This window comes from Amborella trichopoda, chromosome 9 (genome assembly GCF_054954075.1).
Source record: "Amborella trichopoda isolate Santa Cruz 75 chromosome 9, AtrichopodaSantaCruz75HAP2 v2.0, whole genome shotgun sequence".
NCBI classification, from domain to species: Eukaryota; Viridiplantae; Streptophyta; class Magnoliopsida; order Amborellales; family Amborellaceae; genus Amborella; species Amborella trichopoda.
This window is the reverse complement of record NC_142344.1, coordinates 20563410-20583623: the sequence shown is the minus strand read 5'-3', so window position 1 is coordinate 20583623 and position 20214 is coordinate 20563410. Positions and strand designations below refer to the sequence as shown.

Here is a 20214-nt window from a genome sequence, read left to right as displayed (position 1 = left end):
GCCCGACTGATGGTTGATCTCATACCATAGAGATCCTTTGTATCAATCTCTCCTATGACGCCTTGAAAATCTTGGATTCCATGCCCATACTTCTTAAATTCTGGAGTATCCATGCACTTCATTCTAACTTTTTCTTCCTAGGCTAAATACAAGACAATCGAGAAAAACACAAAGAAATGAAATGATATACTTATACAAGTCATGGCAATTATCAAAATTAACATTAGAGTGAGATGCAGCACTCTAATCACATTGGCCATTCCTTCACCAAATTCTGAATATTGGTTCGAAGGGAATCATGGGAAGCTTTTGGCTGCACATCTTTTTGTAAGAGCTCTAAGTCATGCTGTTTCGATTATCCTTGTCAAGAACTTGTTTTGTACCATCAAGTTCTTCCATTGCAAACTATGTACCTATTGTCGATCTTCTTTTTCTTCTACAACCAAATTTCCCATTTTGTTTATAATTGTGCTTCCTAACAATTTATACAAGTTTCTTTCGGGAACTCCCTTCATCATCATCAGAGTCCCCCTTTGAACCTTTAAGCACTCCACCTTGCCTGATAAATTTGTAGCCTTCTCTATCGATATTAGGAAGTGAAATCAAGCTCTTCTTTAAGATTTTCAAATGTATGAACCATACCATCATATATTTTTATGTGAATATTTTCAATGCTCAAAATTTTACAAGTTCTATCATTACCAAGATAGACACATCCACCATCCAGATCTATATATGATGGAATGTATGATCTTTTTAAGAAAATATGAAATGAAGCACCAAAGTCCAAGACCCAATTATCTTCATTGGACATTTTTGTTCAAGCAATGCTAAAAGTGACCCCATCTTCACCATTTAAAACAGAAATTGCTTCGGCATGACCATCATTATTCTTGGTCATTTGCTTATTCTTCAGAGCATAATAATCTTCCTTGGTCAGATTTCTTGCAATACTAGCAAGTAAACTTCTTTCTCTGTGATTTGGACCTACCTTTGCCATGAGATTTATCTCTATTAAATCCATAAGGTTGTTCTCTATGCTTGATTTGATTCAATAAGCATTTGTGTGGATGCCTTTTTAGTTTCTTCTTTTAACAATGAGGAAACAACATCTTTCAAATTAAACTTGTTATTCATTGTATTAGTTATAGGGGTAACCAAGGTATCCCAACTAGTAGGCAAAGAACTTAGCAAAAGCAAACATAACACTTTTTCATCCAAATTCGCTTTCATAGACTTCAATTGTGCAGAAATAGAATTAAATTCACTCACATGCGATTTAATTATAGTAATTTTATTTTATTTTCAAAAGACATAGTTTTCCCATTGCATGCATTTTATTTGCACCAGAGGGTTGCATAAAAGATTGCTCCAAAGATTGTCAAAACTTTACAGATATTTTATATTGACAAATATTTAATAAAATTGATGGTGAAATACATGGTCTAATAGCTGTTAAACATTTTCGATCAAGAATATATTATTCCCAATCTTCTATTCCAATAGGCATAACCTCATTCCCTTGTAGTGGCCGATCCAACTCTTTTCCAACAAGATAATCTTCCATCATCATTTTCTATATTAGCCAATTTCTTTGATTTAGTTTGTCAAATTCCATTGCCCTTTCCATTTTAAGGAAAATTACAGCAAATAACCACAATAGCACAAATCTTTTCTTCACAACAATTGTGTATTCATATCAATATAAACAAGCAATGAAAACTATATAATATTTAAGCATGAAAATGGAATAAAAATCCAGCTACAAGTATTCACAAAGCACAATAATTTAACGTGGTTTGATCACAAATCATGATCTACATCCACAGGAGAATGGTGTGAGACTTTACTTACTTATTTGCGAAGATTAAAAGAGATATTGAGTCTCAAAGCTCCAATTTTCAACAGCTTTAACTATCTCTAAACAGGGCCTAAAATACGATACAAACACACTTCAAAAGTGTACTTTCTCTCTCTAAAATAGGATCTGTAACAGGGTCCCAAAACACTCAAGTGTATGCCTAAAAATCTCCACTTTCTCTCTTTGCAGTAATAAAAGAAGAGCAATAAACCATTCAGGGGCTCACTCCAACATTCTTATTGAGGTCCTTTTCTTCATCGCGTGTCTGATTTCTCTCATCTAACTCTTGATCTTTGTGATCCTTGCTCTTACCCCATGTAACACAATAAAAGCCTAAAATTATGAGACATGCCCCAATAACACTGCAACCCATGAGGAAATGAAAAGAGGAAACATTGTCAAAAATAAAATAACACAACTGATTTTCTGTTCTAGTTTTTTTTCATAACCAGTTCAGACATCATATGATTATGAGTAAATCAGACAATTTTTCCATTAACCCTGTTTAATGACGAGAGGGAAATCTCTCTATGTAGAGCCACTCTCGTATAAAACATCTTTGACTCCCATTATGAGTCGAATTTGAATAAACAGATGGGATAGCTTACGTCATAAGTTATGCTGAACACGGTTTTTTTTCAAATTTTCTTTCTAGGAATCATTTTGAGAAAAAGTTGCAATGCACAATTCTCATTGGGGTTCACTTAATAAAAATAATTTTTTAATATTAATAAATGACCAAATTGCACCTAAAAAAAATATTAAAATTCAAATAGTCCAAACCATCTACTCAAAGGCTAACTTGTGACATTATGATTAAAGCTATCTCCAACGTTTATATAGATCTCAGACTTGTATAGTCACATATATTTTATTTGTGGGTGAAGCGCAATAGAAATTTTCATGATGAAATATCCATAAAATGCTAGTGCTAACATTAGGGGCGGCAATGGGTCGGCCTAGGTCTAGTTCCAAAACTCTAGACCGGAGTGGATTTTGGGTCAGGTCCAGATCCAGGTCTAGATGGGTCTAGAGCCTATGCTTGGGTTGGGTCTGGGTCCAAGTTGACCCGATCAGGATCTGACTCGAGTCTAGGTTTTGCAGTCGCTTCACTGGATCTAAAACTTGGAACACAAATCTAGACTTGGATTAGGTCAACTTGACCCGATTGCCACCCCCAGCTAACATTTAGGATATGATGATAATTTGTGGTTTTTGCCCTGCCAAATTTGGTGCATGCTTTTATAATTGTTAATAAATGCACCAATTTCTAATAATCACAAACAAAAAGAATATTATTTAATATTTTGGAAAGTTTGTTCAAAGTATCGCTAGATAGTTTAGAAAGGAGGCCACAATACAAACCTGCCCAAGTGGAGTCGCTCCCTTAAGATAAGCGCGCTAAGGATGGCAGCAATTATAAGCTGGAGGGGAAAGAACAAGGCGACGAACACCGGTCCTTTCTTGGAGATGCACCAAGTTTGTAGACTATAACCGATTGCCGAAACCAAAACTCCCTGCACAGCAAGGCTACTTTCTTATTGAATGAGGCTTGGCTTTCAGTTTCTTCATGCTTCATCAATGTTTTCACACTGTCCTAATGGTTAGCTTCAATGGTAATCTATAAGGAAAAAGTTTATATAAGGTTGACATGTTATATTGTAGGGTCAAAAATCCATCAAATGCTCATTTTGATGTTGGAAAACCATCTAATTGATCATCTCAAAATCAAGATGTACAAATATAGAAAAAAAAAAAACAAAAAGATGAGATTTTAACTCCTAAAAATAGTACACCGTGCAATAAATTATCCGGACTATCCATTTTCAAGATTTTCATGTGTTTATGCCTATGCTTGATTTGAACCATTTTTGGAGTTTGGAATTTTATAATCAGAGATAAAAATAGATTTTCAAGCCATTATAAGAATTTTCAACACCAAAATTTCATCTTATAACAAATTCTGGAAGTGTGCTTTACTTTGATTGTTTCAAGTTCCAAACTTACGAAAGCCCCACCCAAACTATAATTGTTTAACGATACCTTCTAGTTCAAAGATTCAACCAAATTTCACTTGCAATTCAAAACTAGATTTGAATTTTTGGAAAAATTTAGAAGAATTCTCATAGAATTTCATGTTCTTCCATTGAATTCGGGAAAAAAATTAAGGGAAAAAAATGAAGCCTGGTGTAAACCAATTTATGCCCTTTTGAGATTGAAAAATCAATCACTGATCCAATTTGTGAAACATTTTGGTTATGGTTCCCCTTGAGATAGTCCAGGACGAGGCGTTACTTGTGATATTTCACCTTGGGATGATCTTATTAACCAAAGATACATGAATTTGCAGTATGGTTTGTACGTATTTCTAGATTTTGACCGTTTCAATTAGTAGTACCTTCAATTCTATCATCTGGTCCTTTCCTCTCATATAATTAAATATGGAGGGCAATTCCATTGTTGTAATTGCATGTGCTCTATGTATGTGTTTATACACACACAGAACTACCCCATTAAATGGAAATTCCACTAAAAGTTTAAATCATATGATGCCTAAAGAAGAATAAAGTATAACAAAGCCATATCTAGTAAAACTGTAAATTTGATGGAAATAAAACTTAGAATTGGCATAAAACATATGAAAAAGAAAAGTTTCGAATATGGGTAGAACTTGAAGAGGGTGGAGAAAACCAAGGGGTATTTGACAATCTCAAATTGCCATCACCTTCTAATGCCTTTATACAGAAGCAAGAATCGTGTTTTCTTTGGCAAATGGATGTGTTGCGGCCTTTTGTGTAGGTGTGTGTGTTTTGTTTTTAAACATATGAAAATGACTCTAATGGACAAAGAACATACCTATAAAAAAGGTAATAATTTCAAGTAATATCAAAAGTTCACTATTGGAATTTCCCCAGGCGTATATTTGTGGGGAAATATCAGTGATTTTGCCCTCGAGGGCTTTACCATTATTTTTTCCTATTGTTTAAGCCAATTTTTTATGGATTCGGGGTTAGTTTCTCTCCTTAACTTGCAGATAAAGTTTCATAGAAAAAGTCCTCATATCCATGGACATTTGATTGAGCAGGGGGCATTCTCCACGGCGGCATTTGTTTTAAGCTGCATTATGCCTCAATCCACTCCTCGATCTTGTTAGCAATCATGAAAATATTTACTACGGCATTAAGTGAGGAGCTTATCTACAAATTTTCAGCTCCAAATACATATATATATATATATATATATATATATATATATATATATATATATATATATATATATATATATATATATATATATATATATATATATATATATATATATAGTGTCAGCCAATCGTCCAGATTTGAATCTGGCCGATCTGATGGTCATAATCTTATTTCGTATTTGAATTTTTCATTTTCTTTTTTTTACAAATCCAAATCATTTGAAATTTAAGCTTATATTCTGCTCATCAAGGTGCACCTAATAAAAATATAAAAAAATAATTCCAAAAATATAAATTGATCAAAATACCACCAAAACTTTTGGGGGTATTTTGATTGATTTATATTTTTCAAATTATTTTTTAAATATTTTTATTAGATTATAATATTTTTTAACAATAGCTGCTTAAAATTTCAAGTGATTTGGATTTGCATAAAAATAAATAAAAATTCAAATATGAAATAAGGTCGTGACCATTGATTGGGCTTAGATTCAATCGGGACCATTGGCTGACACTATAGCTGTCAACCCATAGGCTGAGCGGATCATTTCCCATATATATATATATATATATATATATATATATATATATATATATATATATATATATATATATATATATATATATATATAAATGTTGAGATTAGCCCGCTAGCTCATATGAGTTCATATGAGCCCAATGGCCCAGATTGGATCTAAGCGGATCTACCAATCACGATCTCACTTCGTATTCGAATTTTAATTTTTTGTTCTACAAATCCAAATAATTTGAAATTTTAGACGTATGTTCTTAAAAAATAAGACAATCTAATAAAAATATCAAAACAATAATTTACAAGAAATAAATTAACCAAAATATCCCTGAAATATTTCGGGGTATTTTGATCAATTTATTTATTACAAATTATTTTTTAAATATTTTTATTAGGTGCACCATGATAAGAAGAATGGACGCCTAAAATTTAACGGTATTTGGATTTGTATAAAAAAAAATTAAAATTCAAACACGAAATGAGGACATGATTGTCAGATCGGCCCGTACTTAATCTGGGCCGTTGGGCTCATATATTCATAAGAGCATGAGCTAGTGAACTAATATCAGCATTTTCCTATATATATATATATATAGTTATGAAGGGTGGATTTATTAATTTTGTAAGTTATTTTTTTAAAAAAAACATTTTTGTGGGGCAATTTTGTAAATATTATTGTAAGACAAATGGTACTTTTGTCTTCTCCATAAAGAGTAAAGTAGAAATTTTAACTAAAGGACAAGGGCACTTTATAAATAAAGTTCCAAGATACTAACTTTCAAAATGTCATTATATTTGTGAAAATTTCAAATTAGCCATTGCTTAATAGTAAAGTTACATATTCAAATGATTTTTTAATAAAAAAGTAATCAATGTTTGGATAAATACACCCATCATAACCCCTTCTAACTTGAACCTTTGTATTTTGAGGGGTTGTTATATATATATATATATATATATATATGAAAGATGCTAGGGTGAGCCCACTAGCTCACCTAATAATATAAGCCCAATGGCTCAGATTGAATTTGGGTCGATCTGACGACCGAGAGTGTTTGAATTTTAATTTTTTTTAAAAATTCAAATCACATGAAATTTCAGGTGAGTGTTCCTCTCATCAAGCCACACCTGATAAAAATATAAAAAAATTAATTCATAAAATTAAAAATGACCAAAATACCCCTAAAAATTTACAGGGGTATTTTGGTCATTTTGTTTCATGTAAAGTATCTTTTTTAATATTTTTTTAATATTCACCTATTTTTTTATCAACACATATCTAAAATTTCAAGTGAATTGGATTCATTAAAAATAAAATAAAATTCAAACACTATCGGACATCCTAGATCGTTAGATCGGCCCATATTCAATCTAGGCCATTGGGCTCTTTCTTTCTTGTGAACCCATTGGCTCGCAGAAGCCTTTTCTCATATACACACATACATACATACATACATACATACATACATACATACATACATACATACATATATATATATATATATATATATATATATATATATATATATATATATATATATATATATATATATATATAGTAGATTCTGTCGATGGTAGCTACAACAAAAGTAGATTCTGTTGGTGGTGGCTACAGTAAAAAACAGATTTTTCGGTAAACGGATACGTGTCCTGGATATGGGTCGAGTCGTCCAAGTCCCTCTGCGAATTTTCTTTACTTTGAAGGAAATTCAATGCTTGAACAATCATCACTGTTCATTGGGCTGTAGTCTTCTTGTTCATTACTCTGAGTAGAGGTGGACATTTTGTCATTGTCTTCTATAGCACTCCAGAGCTTCCTTTTAAGCTCTTCTTTAGATAGTTTAGGGTTTTGTTGCTGTAGCATTGCAACATATTCTGATATTTCTATTTTTTTCTATTGAGATGAAACTGAAGGTATAAGTTTCGTTTTTATTTTGTCTAGACTGAGGGATTCATTTTTATAATTGTTCCACCATTTAATGGATATTTGTCTCTCTAATTTAGAAAGGTAATCCCACCTATCCATAAGATCTTTTGAGATTTGATAATCCCATTTTAAAATCCACAGGACCTGATATAAAGCCATAAAGTATATATGATAGTCTCTTTTAAGACTTTGCCTATTGCAATAAGAGAATTTTCTCTGTGAAATTTGTAGATTTGTAGGTAAATTTTGGCTTGATGATCCTCATATAGGGAATCAATTTTTAAACCAATTAGGAAACTCATTTGGCTCAATTAATTTAAATTGAATATACCAGCTATGTGAATTTTTTGTATTCTGGTATGCAAAAACTTTGTCCCAAGCTTTTCTATATTCGAAGTAGTGATAGGATTTTATTTTAAATCCTTTCGTATTGGTGATCCTTAGTTTTAAAGGATCTAGTCCCCATTCATGGTAAGAAATAGCTTTTTATATTTGAAATTTGGAGTATGCTATTTCTGTATCATTGTTTCGGTAATGGTGTACTATAAATACCGAACCTATTTTCATAAGGATGTATTTGTACCATTCCCTACATCTTTCATTCATATTGGGATGCATATGTTGCCTTAAATATATGACAGCTATTTCAGTTGGGGTTTTTGACTGGTGGTCATTTTCTATAATCAATAAAAGAATATATGTTGTTTCCAAATATGTGGTTTTAGTACTAGGAGTTTGAGTGCTTATTTGTGTTTGACGGGGAGATATATCAATATCTTGTATTTGCCTTCTTATTAAAGTGTTTGATATTGATGGTGATGTGAGGGTTTTCCCCGGGCTAGGGATTATTGCCATTGATCGCTTTTGTTGATTCCTTCTGCCTTCCTGCAAATATTCTCGTGTTAAATAGTTAGGCAAATAATTGATATTACCATTAATATGTTCTTTAGTAAATTCAAAAGCTGAGAGAATACCTTGCCATCTTGCTAAAATTTGTTTTGAAACGCGATGTTTTACATCTTTCTGAAGAATATCCCTGACTGCTTTACAGTCAGTTCATATAAGGAATGACTGGTTAAGCAGATCACTCTGAAATTTTTTGGCAGCATGGACAATAGAAAGTATCTCCTTTTTCACGGTTGAATAATTTTGTTGGGCCGGGTTCCAGGTTTTAGAAGTAAACCGGACCAAATGCTCTTGATTATTGATTTTCTGTTTTAATATTGCACCAAGTCCCTATTTTGAGGCATCTGTTTCTACTATTTTAGACGTTGTAGGACTGGATAGGGCTAAGCATGGTAATTCTTTGGCTTTTGTTTTAATCTTTTTGACGGCCTTAGTATGTTCATCTACCCATTCTGGAGGATGCTTATTCAGTCTTTGAAATAAAGGTTTTGCTGCTAAGGCCAGATCTTTATAGAAATGAGAAATAAAATTTAAACATCCAAGGAATCTTTGTAATTCAATTTTTCCTTTTATTTCATCTGAAAATTTAGATGCGAATTATATTGCTCTATCAATGGGAATGATTCTCCCTTTAAAAATATTGTGTCCTATAAATCTTATTTTTTTTTGGCATAGGTTTATCTTTTTTGCCGAAACCACTAAACCAGCATTTTTTATTGCTTTTATAAATGTACCTAAATGTTTCCAATGTTGATAAATAGATTATGAGAAAACAAATACATCATCAATATAAACAATCATAAATTTAGTATATGGATTAAAAATTTCGTTCATGATATATTTGAAATTTTGATGGTGCATTTTTTAATCCAAAGGGCAAGACATTCCATTCAAATTGTTCAAATGGGATATTAAAAGTAGTTTTGTATTTGTCTTTTTCAGCAATCTGGATTTATCAGTAACTTGATTTGAGATCAAATTTTGAGAACATACAGGCGTTAGCCAGTCTATACAGAAGGTCTCTTTTATTTGAGATCGGATATCTGATCCATCTAAGAACTTTGTTGAGTGGTTTATAATTTATAACCAACCTAGGAGCTCCTCTTTCTATTTCTGAGGCCTTTTTATATAAAAGGCTGAGCAACTCCAAGGTCATGAACTTTTTCTTATAAGTTTTTTGTCTAATAATTCTTTTATTTTCTTTTTACAAATTCCGAGTAGCTTATTGTTCATTTGAATAGGTCTTGCTTTAGTAAGAATTTTTTCTTCTAAAAAATCTGGTTCATAAGGAAGCTCAACAATATATTGTCTTTTATCCCAGAAAGCATTAGGGATATCGACACATATGTTCTTTTCAATATCTATTTTTAAAGTTTTAATTTTATTTTGTATTCCTAGAAGAAGTAATTTTTCTTTTATATTTTTATATTTTATTTCTTCTTTTAGAAAGAAATTTTTCTTTAGGAGAAATATTATCCCTGATATTATTAATCTCATGGATTCTAGGCTTGTCAATAAAGGTGAATTTAACCTTATATCCTTCAATATTAGCTTCTATCCATGTGTCATCAATTTTAATTGGATAGAGCATGTTTAAAAATGGGGTTCCCAGATTAACATGTTGACTTAAACATTTTACCATTATGAAGGGGAATTTGAAACAAGCATCATTATTGTATACTGCAGCATCTGATAACTTGTAATTGATAAGAATTTTGCTATCATTGGCAGTATTTAGTACTTGGGCAACGTCTAAAATAGTAGAAACAGACGCCTCATAACAGGGACTTGGTGATATATTAAAACAGAAAATTAATAATCAAGAGCAATTGGTCCGGTTTACTTCTAAAACCTGGAACCCAGCCCAACAAAATTATTCAACCGTGAAAAATGAGATACTTGCTATTGTCCATGCTGTCACAAAATTCCAGAGTGATCTGCTTAACCAGTCATTCCTTATATGAACTGATTGTAAAGCCGCCGCCAGGGATTTTCTGAAGAAAGATGTAAAAAATCTCGTTTTAAAACAAATTTTTACAAGATGGCAAGGTATTCTCTCTGCTTTTGAATTTACTGTAGAACATATTAATGGTACTACCAATTATTTGCCTGACTTTTTAACACGAGAATTTTTGTTGGGAGGGCAGAAGGAATCAACAAAAGTGATCAATAGAAATAATCCCTAGCCCGGGGAAAACCTTGACATCACCATCAACATCAAACGCTTTAATAAGAAGGCAAATACAAGATATTGATATATCTCCCCGTCAAACACCAATAAGTACTCAAACTCCTAGTGTTAAAACCATATATTTGGAAACAACATCTATTCCTTTGCTGATTATAGAAAATAACCACCAGTCAAAAACCCCGACTGAAATAGCTGCCTTATATTTAAGGCAACATATGCATCCCAATATGAATGAAAGATGCAGGGAATGTTATGAAAATATCATAATGGAAACAAGTTCAGTATTTATAGTACACCATTACCGAAACAATGATACAGAAATTGCATACTCCAAATTCTAAATAAAAATCCTTTAAAAACAAATGAACACCAATACAAAAGGATTTAAAATCAAATCTTATCACTGCTTCAAATATATAAAAGCTTAGGACGAAGTTTTTGCATACCAGAATACAAAAAATTCACATAGTTGGTATATTCAGTTTAAATTAATTGAGCCAAATTAGTTTCCCAATTGGTTTAAAAATTGGTTCTCTATATGGGGATCATCAAACCAAATTCTACCTACAAATCTACAAATTTCACAGAGAAAATTTTCTGATTACAATTTGTAAAGTCTTAAAAGAGACGATCATATATACTTTATGACCTTATATCTGGTCCCGTGGATTTTAAATTAGGATTATCAAATCTCAGAAGATCCTATGAATAGGTGGAATTACCTTCCTGAATTTAGGAGACAAATATCCATTAAATGGTGGGACAGTTATAAAAATTAATCCCTCAGTCCAGACAAAATAAAAATGAAACTTATACCTTATGTTTCATCTCAAAAGGAAAACATAAAAATATCAGAATATGTTGCAATGTTACAGCAACAAAACCCTAAACTATCTAAAGAAGAGCTTAAAAGGAAGCTCTGGAGTGCTATAGAAGAGAATGACAAAATGTCCGCCTCTACTCAAAGTAATGAACAAGAAGACTACGACCCAATGAACGGTGTTGACTGTGCAGGCATTGAATTTTCTTCAAAGTAAAGAAAATTCCAGAGGGACTTGGATGACTTCACCCATATCTAGGACACATATCCCTTTACCGACAAAATCTATTTTTTACTGTAGCCACCACCGACAGAATCTACTTTTATTGTAGGCACTACAAAAAGCCGACAAAAGTGGAAAAGCATCTTGGAAACTTTTATTGTAGGCACTACAAAAAGCCGACAAAAGTGGAAAAGCATCTTGGAAAAGGATTGTCAGTGCGGATTTCAAATATTTTCAAATCCACCTAGTTTCTCTGGCTATAAGAGGAAGAAGCTGAGTTGTTTAGGGCACACTTAAAAAATCCTTTGGCCGTTCTTCTCTTTTCTTCTCTTCCCTTGAGTCTGTAAATGTGTAAGGGTTTAACGAGTGTTTAAGTATATCTGTGACTGCTTTTGGAAGGAAGTGCCAGAATCGATCCCTGAGAAGTTAAAGCAATTTACGAGCTTCTGTATCTGTGAAATGTAAGTTTTTTTTTTTTTTTATAATTGTTCATATTATTTGGTTATAGCTAAGCTTGTAACAGTTTTATGTTAGGCTTGCAATAGTTTTATGTTAGACTTGTAACAGTTTTATGTTAGTTTTATGGTATTATGTTGCCTCTGCTGTATCTAATAGATCTGTTACTACTAGTAATACACTTCGTGTTAATAATAGAGAAGAAGTTATAATAGATAATATAGAAAAACAAATCCAAAATTGGAATATACCAAGTACCTATGACAGATGTTTATAGTTAGGGGACTTTTGATTTCAAAAGTAGTTTTTCCATAAAAACAATTGAAAAAAGTATTTCTGTTATGGAAACTCAAGACAAATTTCAATTACTCTCAGAAAGAATGATCGAAGATCATAAAAGGAAAGACTATAAATATTTGCATATTGGATTAGTTCAAATAGCTGTCAAACCATTAACAAGGACGTGATTAAATAATTTTGTTCTACTCTGTCTAAGAGATAGTCGACATAAAAGATTCACTGATTCACTATTAGGAATAGTCGAATCTAGTCTCTGCAATGGCCCAATATACTTTAACTGTTTTCCAAATTACTCTGTAGCCTTAACCGATCCAAATATGTTAAAAGTCCTAACTCTAAACCTAAAAACTCAAGGTTTTGATATGGACCTTGGTTCTCAAAGTTTATTACAGATTTCTCAGATTCTTACTTAATAGTTCAGCTTACTACCAATAGTACAGTTATACCACTGTAAAGTAACTTAACTTGGCTCTGATACCATAACGCATTCATATCAATGACTGCTTTGTAAAAATCACATTGGCAATTTTCTTCTTTTAGATTATTTTCATCATTAGAGTCTGAATCAGAACTACTAATGATAATATCTTCATCATCATTGATCTCTCTAATCAATATCAGAAGAATTAGAAGTTTCTTCTTTTATTTGGAGCATCTCAAGTAATTGAGTTTTAAGACTATTATCTATTTCTGGAAAGTTAATTTTCTTTTTAACTCTATATTTAATTTTCTAGTGGCCTACTTTGCCACAATTATAGCAAACAAGAGTCTTTCTTTTTCCCTTTCCTTTAAATGATGGTTTGTCTTGTAAAAACTTCTTGGAAATTTTTTTTCTTTTATTTGAAGATTTGTTTAAATCTTTTCTTTCTAAAATTTTCATGTTTTTCTTTACGAAAAGGTTTTGAAGGGGGTAGGGTATTATAACCAAACTGTTCATAGAAATCTCCTAACTATATATATATATATATATCTTCCGCAATTTCTGATACTACAAAACTCCTATAGGTGAAAATGAACAGTGATTTTGCCTACCCTCATCATCATCCAAGCTTCATCACACGTTCACAGTTGTCCGGTAGTGTTTCAAATTTTATTTTTTACTAATCGAAATGATCAGAAATTTGGAGCATGTGTACATTTTAGTGAGGCATACCTAATAAAATATGAAAAAAAAAATTGTAAAATATTATTTGACCAAAATACGCACGTAAAGTTTCAGTAATATTTTTTGAATTAATTTTTTCGTATTTTAATTTGGTGATGATCATTAGGATGTATACACGCTCCAAATTTCAAGTAATTTGGATTTGTAGAAAAAAAATGAAAATCGAAATATTACCAGACAACTTTGATCACATGATGAAGTTTGGATGATGATGAGGGTAAGCGAAATCACTATTCATTTTTGCTTATAGGCGTTAGGAAGACTTTTCCATATATATATATATATATATATATATATATATATATATATATATATATATATATATATATATATATATATATATATATATATATATATATATATATATATATATATATATATATATATATATATATATATATATGTATATATATTATTTTTTTAATTATGTTTTGGTACAAATCCGAATGATATAAAATTTGGAGGGTATGTACATTTTACTAAGGAGCATATAATAAAAATATAAAAAAAATCATTCATGAAAAGTAAACTGACCAAAATACCCTTGAAATGTGTCAGGGCTATTTTGGACAATAGTTTTCTAGTAAAATATTTGTTTAATATTTTTCAAAGATTCCCCTATTTTTTATAAATACGCGCTCTAAATTTTAGGTCATTTCGATTTGTAGAAAAAAAAAATGAAAAATGAAACACTACCAAACAATCGTGACTGTACGATGTACTTTGAACGGTGATGGGGGTAGGCGAAGTCACTGTTCATTTTCTAAATACCTATCCTCCTTTATCTCCAGCAAGATCAATCAATCACCCAGAATATTCATCTCAACTGAAATCCACTCCAGTTTTCACTCTTGCATCTAGTCGCAATAAATCCAATAACCCAAATAAATCAGTATATGAAGAAACTGCTTTCTTGATAGATGTTACCCATCTCAGAGCCGGAAACTTCAACCCCTGAATTTCAATATAAATCATATCGATATACTGAATATATAGATGCATGGCATAAAGTGTTTGCATATCAAAACCTAAATAATTCTCATACATGGTTTGTTCAGATAAAAATGCATGTTTTTGAGAGATTTCCTAGTTAGTTCCGTTACTGGTTTCTAATCTAGGGATCAGGAACTCAGATATTGCCAGGTCCATTTATAAGTGCTCAAACAGCATTTGCTGAATACAATGGAGTTGATGCTGATATTGACTATCATCTTTATTTTATGGCCATATACCAGATACCCTGGATAGTCAAGTGGGAATATGGGATAAATGAGAATACTCATAATAATTTTGAATATATACCCCGTTTAGAATATCGATTCGGTGGTGGGATGTTTTTAGCATGGACCCAAATATGATAAAACCCAAACGAATACCTCCTGCTACTCATGATTGTCAGAATACTCCTAAATTTGACCCAAACACTTTCGCCGAATATATAAGACAAATGCGAAGACAAAACCCTAGAGCAATCAAAGATGAACTGGAAAATCAGCTACTAAAAATCATACAGGAAGAAACATCTGAAGCTACCACTTCTCCATCTGAGCCTGATGATGATTTCAGCCAAAGACCCGAATAGCCCGGCTCAGCTCAGCAAGCTGATACATCATATTAGGTATCAGAAGCTTATCACATCCTCCTACTGTATTAAAAACCAGCTGTATATCCATCCAGAAGATGCCACCTGTACAGCTATTCAAAAGACTTTACAAAAGGACGAAAAGAAATAAAGAGGTCGACAGATGGCATCTGCCGTACGGCAGAAACGACAAAAGCCATTAGATCAAGATGCTTTTCGTACAATATGGACGACAAAAGTTTTGCTTGTAGTCATGTCATATACAAAAGTTACTTTTTCTTTTTCTTTTAGTCGTGTCAAGTCTCTTTTATCCTTTATCTTTAAGTCATATCTGACTTTAAAGATTCCTTTCTTCTCACCTACTTTGCCAGCTCACCTTGCCAGCTTACCACTGCCAGCCGATAAGATTCCTTTACGTCTTCTCCTCTCTTTGTGTCTAATCAAGACAATGCCAGCTCGACACCTTTGCTTGCTCGCTCTTGCCTATAAAACCCCTCTCTTCTCATTCAGTCGGGGCATCGGGGATTTTCACCTACTCTCTCTCTATTCTGAAAAGCTCTGTCTGCTCTTTCTCTATTCTGAAACACTCTGCCTGCTCTCTCTCTATTCTTAAAAGCTTCTACGCTTTTACCCTATCTACCCGATCTCTGCAAATTTTCCAGGCAAGCCTTTCTCAAGTAAGATCTTTCCATTAATCTTTACTTTCACTTTGAAATGTGTGACTGTAATATACATAAGTTACCATCGTTCTGTCCGGACGAATGGCAACACTTTTCAAGTTTTTGCCTTTGTAATTTGTAAGTTATACACAATCTGTATTCAGTTTGTAATTTGTATGTGTTTGTCTCTGTACTTTATTTGAATCTGTATCAATAAAGATTGTTCATATTATGCAGTTTAAAATAATAGTCAGTGTTAAGATATTAAATAATAATTATACCAGTTGGATATTATTCGATATATTGGTTGTTTCATTCATTATTATTCTATTCATCTTTTTGTATTACACTTCTCTTCTTAGATCTTTATTAGACTATAGCACCATGTTTTCTATGATGTTAAGATAAAAGGTAAGAATTAATAAAATTTAAGAATTTCATACGAATTTAGATCTTGGAGCTATTTGTTATCAGAGCCATAAGAAATTCTTAAAAAGTTTTTATGTTAGACTATTTTTAGCTGATTATAGTATTTATGAGATAATATTATAATAAAATTAGTCATTTATATGGTAGTCCGAGAGTTAAGACTCATTGCCGCCAAATCATTAAAGACCATTTAGGCCAAGGAGAGCCGTTCAGGTCGTTCAAGACGTAAGAGGTTGACTAGAGTCATTATCCGTACCGATAAATGGAGAATTTTATTAAAACCTTATCTAATAAAACACTATCATCTTCTAAAAATACTCTAAGGGTAAAAAATAAAGAAGAAGTAGTTATTGAAAATGTTGAACAACATATTCAAATTGGAACATACCAAAGGTCCCAATAACGGATGTATATAAAAAAGGAAATTTTAATCTAAAGATTGGATACGCTATCAAAACAGTAGAACAAAGTCTACCTGTTCAAAATGAACAAGAAAATCTTCATATATTAACAAATAAAATTATACAATCTCATAAAAATAAAGAATATCAATATCTTCTTATAGGATTAATTCAAGTAGCTGTGAAGCCTTTAACTAGACTAGGATTAAATACTTCCATTCTATTATATCTATGAGATGAAAGACATAATAATTTCTCAGATTCACTATTAGAAATAATTGAATCCAGTCTATGTAATGGACCAATTTATTTTAATTGCTTTCCTAATTATGCTATATCATTAAATGATCCGAATTTACTTAAAGTACTAACTTTAAATATTAAAACACAAGGATTTGATATGCTACATGGATATCAAAATATAGCTATCATCTATCGAATATATTATAAAGTAATTACCACTTTATGTCCTAATGTTATACAAAGAGATACAAAAGGACAAACTACTTTCTTTCAAACGAATACTGAAAGATCAGATGTAATTATCTCCAAAACAATACAATGGTCACAGATACAACTTTCGTAAGAGTGGAAACTTCAGATGTCAAATCAAGCATTTAAAATCCCTCAGAATAATATTCCGAATCAAATAATGGAAAATATAGATGAAGTAGAAATACTATTTAATAAAAGAACTCCTTCCTTAAAAATAAAAGACGATAATTTTCTTCCAGTATCAAGGAATTCAACAAATTTCTTATCATCTAGAAGATCTGTATCCAGCATATCAAGACCTGAGACTACATCATCTTTAGAGCCTGAAATACAAGGATTAGTTAGAACTCAAGATAATATACATAAACCTATATATCAACCGATGAACATAGAAACTCTAGATCAAGATTTTCAATTATTAACATTACAAAAAGAAAACAAAATAAATAAAGAATATATCAAAATTGATTATTTAAGCGAAAACAATAAAGAATTTAGAAATTGGTACCTAACTACCTTTTCAAAAGAATTAATACAAATGACTCATAAAATATATAATAAATTTTTGAAAAAAGAAAAAATAAACTTAGGATTTTTTGAATGGCTCAATACTACATTACTTTTAAAAGGAGTTAAAAGCCCTGAATTCCATAAACTCCATAAAATCAATATCAAACATATGCTACCGATCAACAAAAACAAATTCGAAGTATTCATCCTTCTGAAGAAAGTATAAAAATTATAGGAAAAGATCAGAAAGAGGATTTAGAAACTGTAGCTACTCCATACAAAACACTTCCTGGAGAACACTATCATAAAATAGAACTATTACCTCATATATTAGAACAAAATAATTATACAAATTTATATTTACAAACCATAGGAAAACAAACAACCAGGATAGAGAATATTATCAGACAACCACAAGAAAAAATAAAAGAAAAGAAAATGGCAATATTATTTAAATCTCCTCCTCTAATTAAGAAGAACCTTCATCTGAATTAATGCAACAATTTATTACTAAATTAGCAAGCCTAGATATTAAAGAAAAGGAGAAAGCTAAAAGTAAAGAATCGGTAATAAAAATAACAGAACCAACAACTATGATGCAACATGAAATACCGGAAATACAGAATACTATTACTAATATCACAGATGCTTTACTCAAGAAAATAATATTAATAGAATAGACTATGGTAAAAAATGGAGACCAGTGTCTCAATCTAGAATGTACCATACTAGACCTACACCAGTCGATATACAATTCGAAAAAGACCTTATATCCCATACAGTATCATATTCAGGACGAACTATTGTTCATTGGAATATAGACGGAATGTCCGATCATCAGATTCTTGATACAATGAAACACATGACCATGTATGCTACAGTGTGCCAGGTCTTTAGAGCCCATGATTAAGATGTAGTGAAAGCTATTATCTGTGGTTTCACTGGTTGGCTTAGAGGATGGTGGGACTTCCATCTTAATGATATCTCAAAACAACAAATATTAGCAGCCACTAAACAATCATATATTAAAAATGAATTAAATCAAGACATCGTCCAAGCAGAAAGCGACGCTGTCAATACCCTCATATACACAATAACCCTTCACTTTGTAAGAAGCACTGCCGTACTAGAAGCAAGATCTGAAGACCTCCTTTCTAATCTTAAATGTCCAACCCTTTCTCACTATAAATGGTATAAAGATGTTTTCTTTCCCGCCTTCTTATTCGTGAAGATAGTAATTCCGATCACTGGAAAGAAAAATTTATTTCTGGTCTTCCCTATCTTTTTGCTGAAAAGTCTGCAATCGACTTAAGACCAAAAATGGGGGGATCATACCATATCAACTCTATACTCTAGGAGAATTATCAGCTAAAATATGTGCCGAAGGGCTAGCTCTTTGTACTGATCTAAAACTCAAAAAACAACTTGATAAACAAAAGATGACTGATCATAAAGAACTAGGTGATTTTTGCGAACAATTCTGATATAGTTTAAATTTGTCCCAAAATAAACCCCATAAAAGAATAAAAACAGAAAAGAGACAAAAATCCTATAAAAAAGGATACAAGAAAAATAAATATTAAAAATATGAACAACGTTCTAAAGGAAGTTCTAAAAATAAAAGGCCTAAAAGGAAAATACCTAGATGTTATAAATGTGGAAAATAAGGACACTATAAAAGTAATTGTAATATCAAGAAAAGATAGAATCATTAATATTAGATGAAAATATAAGAAATCAATTATATGAAATTATTCAGCTATATGATAATGATATTAGTACAACCTCATCTTCTTCTTCTGAAAGTTTTGATGAAGGATCAGATATAGGAATAATAAAAGATGAAGACTTATTAAATGAGACATCTTCCTTATCTGACAACGACAATAAATGGGCATGTCATACCCTTACAAAAGAAGACAATTTAATTTTAGAAATTATAGACAAAATTCCAAATACTGAAGATAAAAGAACAATAATCAGTCAATATATTCAAATAGCCAAAGCTAGGAATAAACCAACTTCATTAATAAAACCACCAAAAGAGTATAGCTTCTCTGAAATTCTTAAAAGAATTGGTCAGAAGAATAACATTCATAGAGAACCTACTATTGTTGAATTAAAACACGAAGTTAATGAAGTAAAATCTGAACTTAATAATTTGAAAAATAGGATTAAGTTATTAGAATTAACAAATGAGTTAACTGATAATCCTTCCGAAGATGAAGACATAGAATTTAATGAACTAATAACCAATAATAGAATATTAGATAAACCACAATCATTAGACAATAAACAAGAACCTCAGTTAAATTTAATCAATAAAATATTAAATAAAAAATTGTATACCTTAGTAAAAATCATAGTTCAGAATGAATACCATTTTCAATCCATGGCCTTAATAGATTCAGGTGCCGATTTGAATTGTATAAACTAGGGACTTGTCCCTACAAAATATTTTGATAAAACTACTCAAATTCTAAATACAGCCGATGGAAGCAAATTAAAAATAAACTATAAACTATCAGATACAGCCAACTATCAGATACAGC

The 20214-nt window shown here is 31.3% G+C and overlaps 1 protein-coding gene across 5 annotated transcripts in view; it reads right to left on the bottom strand.

Annotated features, from left to right (window-relative positions):
• Nucleotides 1–1705: 1705 nt before the first annotated feature.
• Nucleotides 1706–20214, bottom strand: part of LOC18436399 (WAT1-related protein At2g39510-like) — a 36564-nt gene continuing 18055 nt past the window's right edge. Inside the window, exons 4-5 of one of the 5 annotated variants that reach the window (XM_020668541.2) lie at nucleotides 3227–3378; nucleotides 1706–2223 (exon numbers count right to left, since the gene is read on the bottom strand). In XM_020668541.2, coding sequence (XP_020524200.1) covers nucleotides 2076–2223; nucleotides 3227–3378 — 300 coding nt within the window. In that variant the 3' untranslated portion in view covers nucleotides 1706–2075. The other 4 variants (XM_020668542.2, XM_088848098.1, XM_088848097.1 and 1 more) reach the window with 4 other exon arrangements.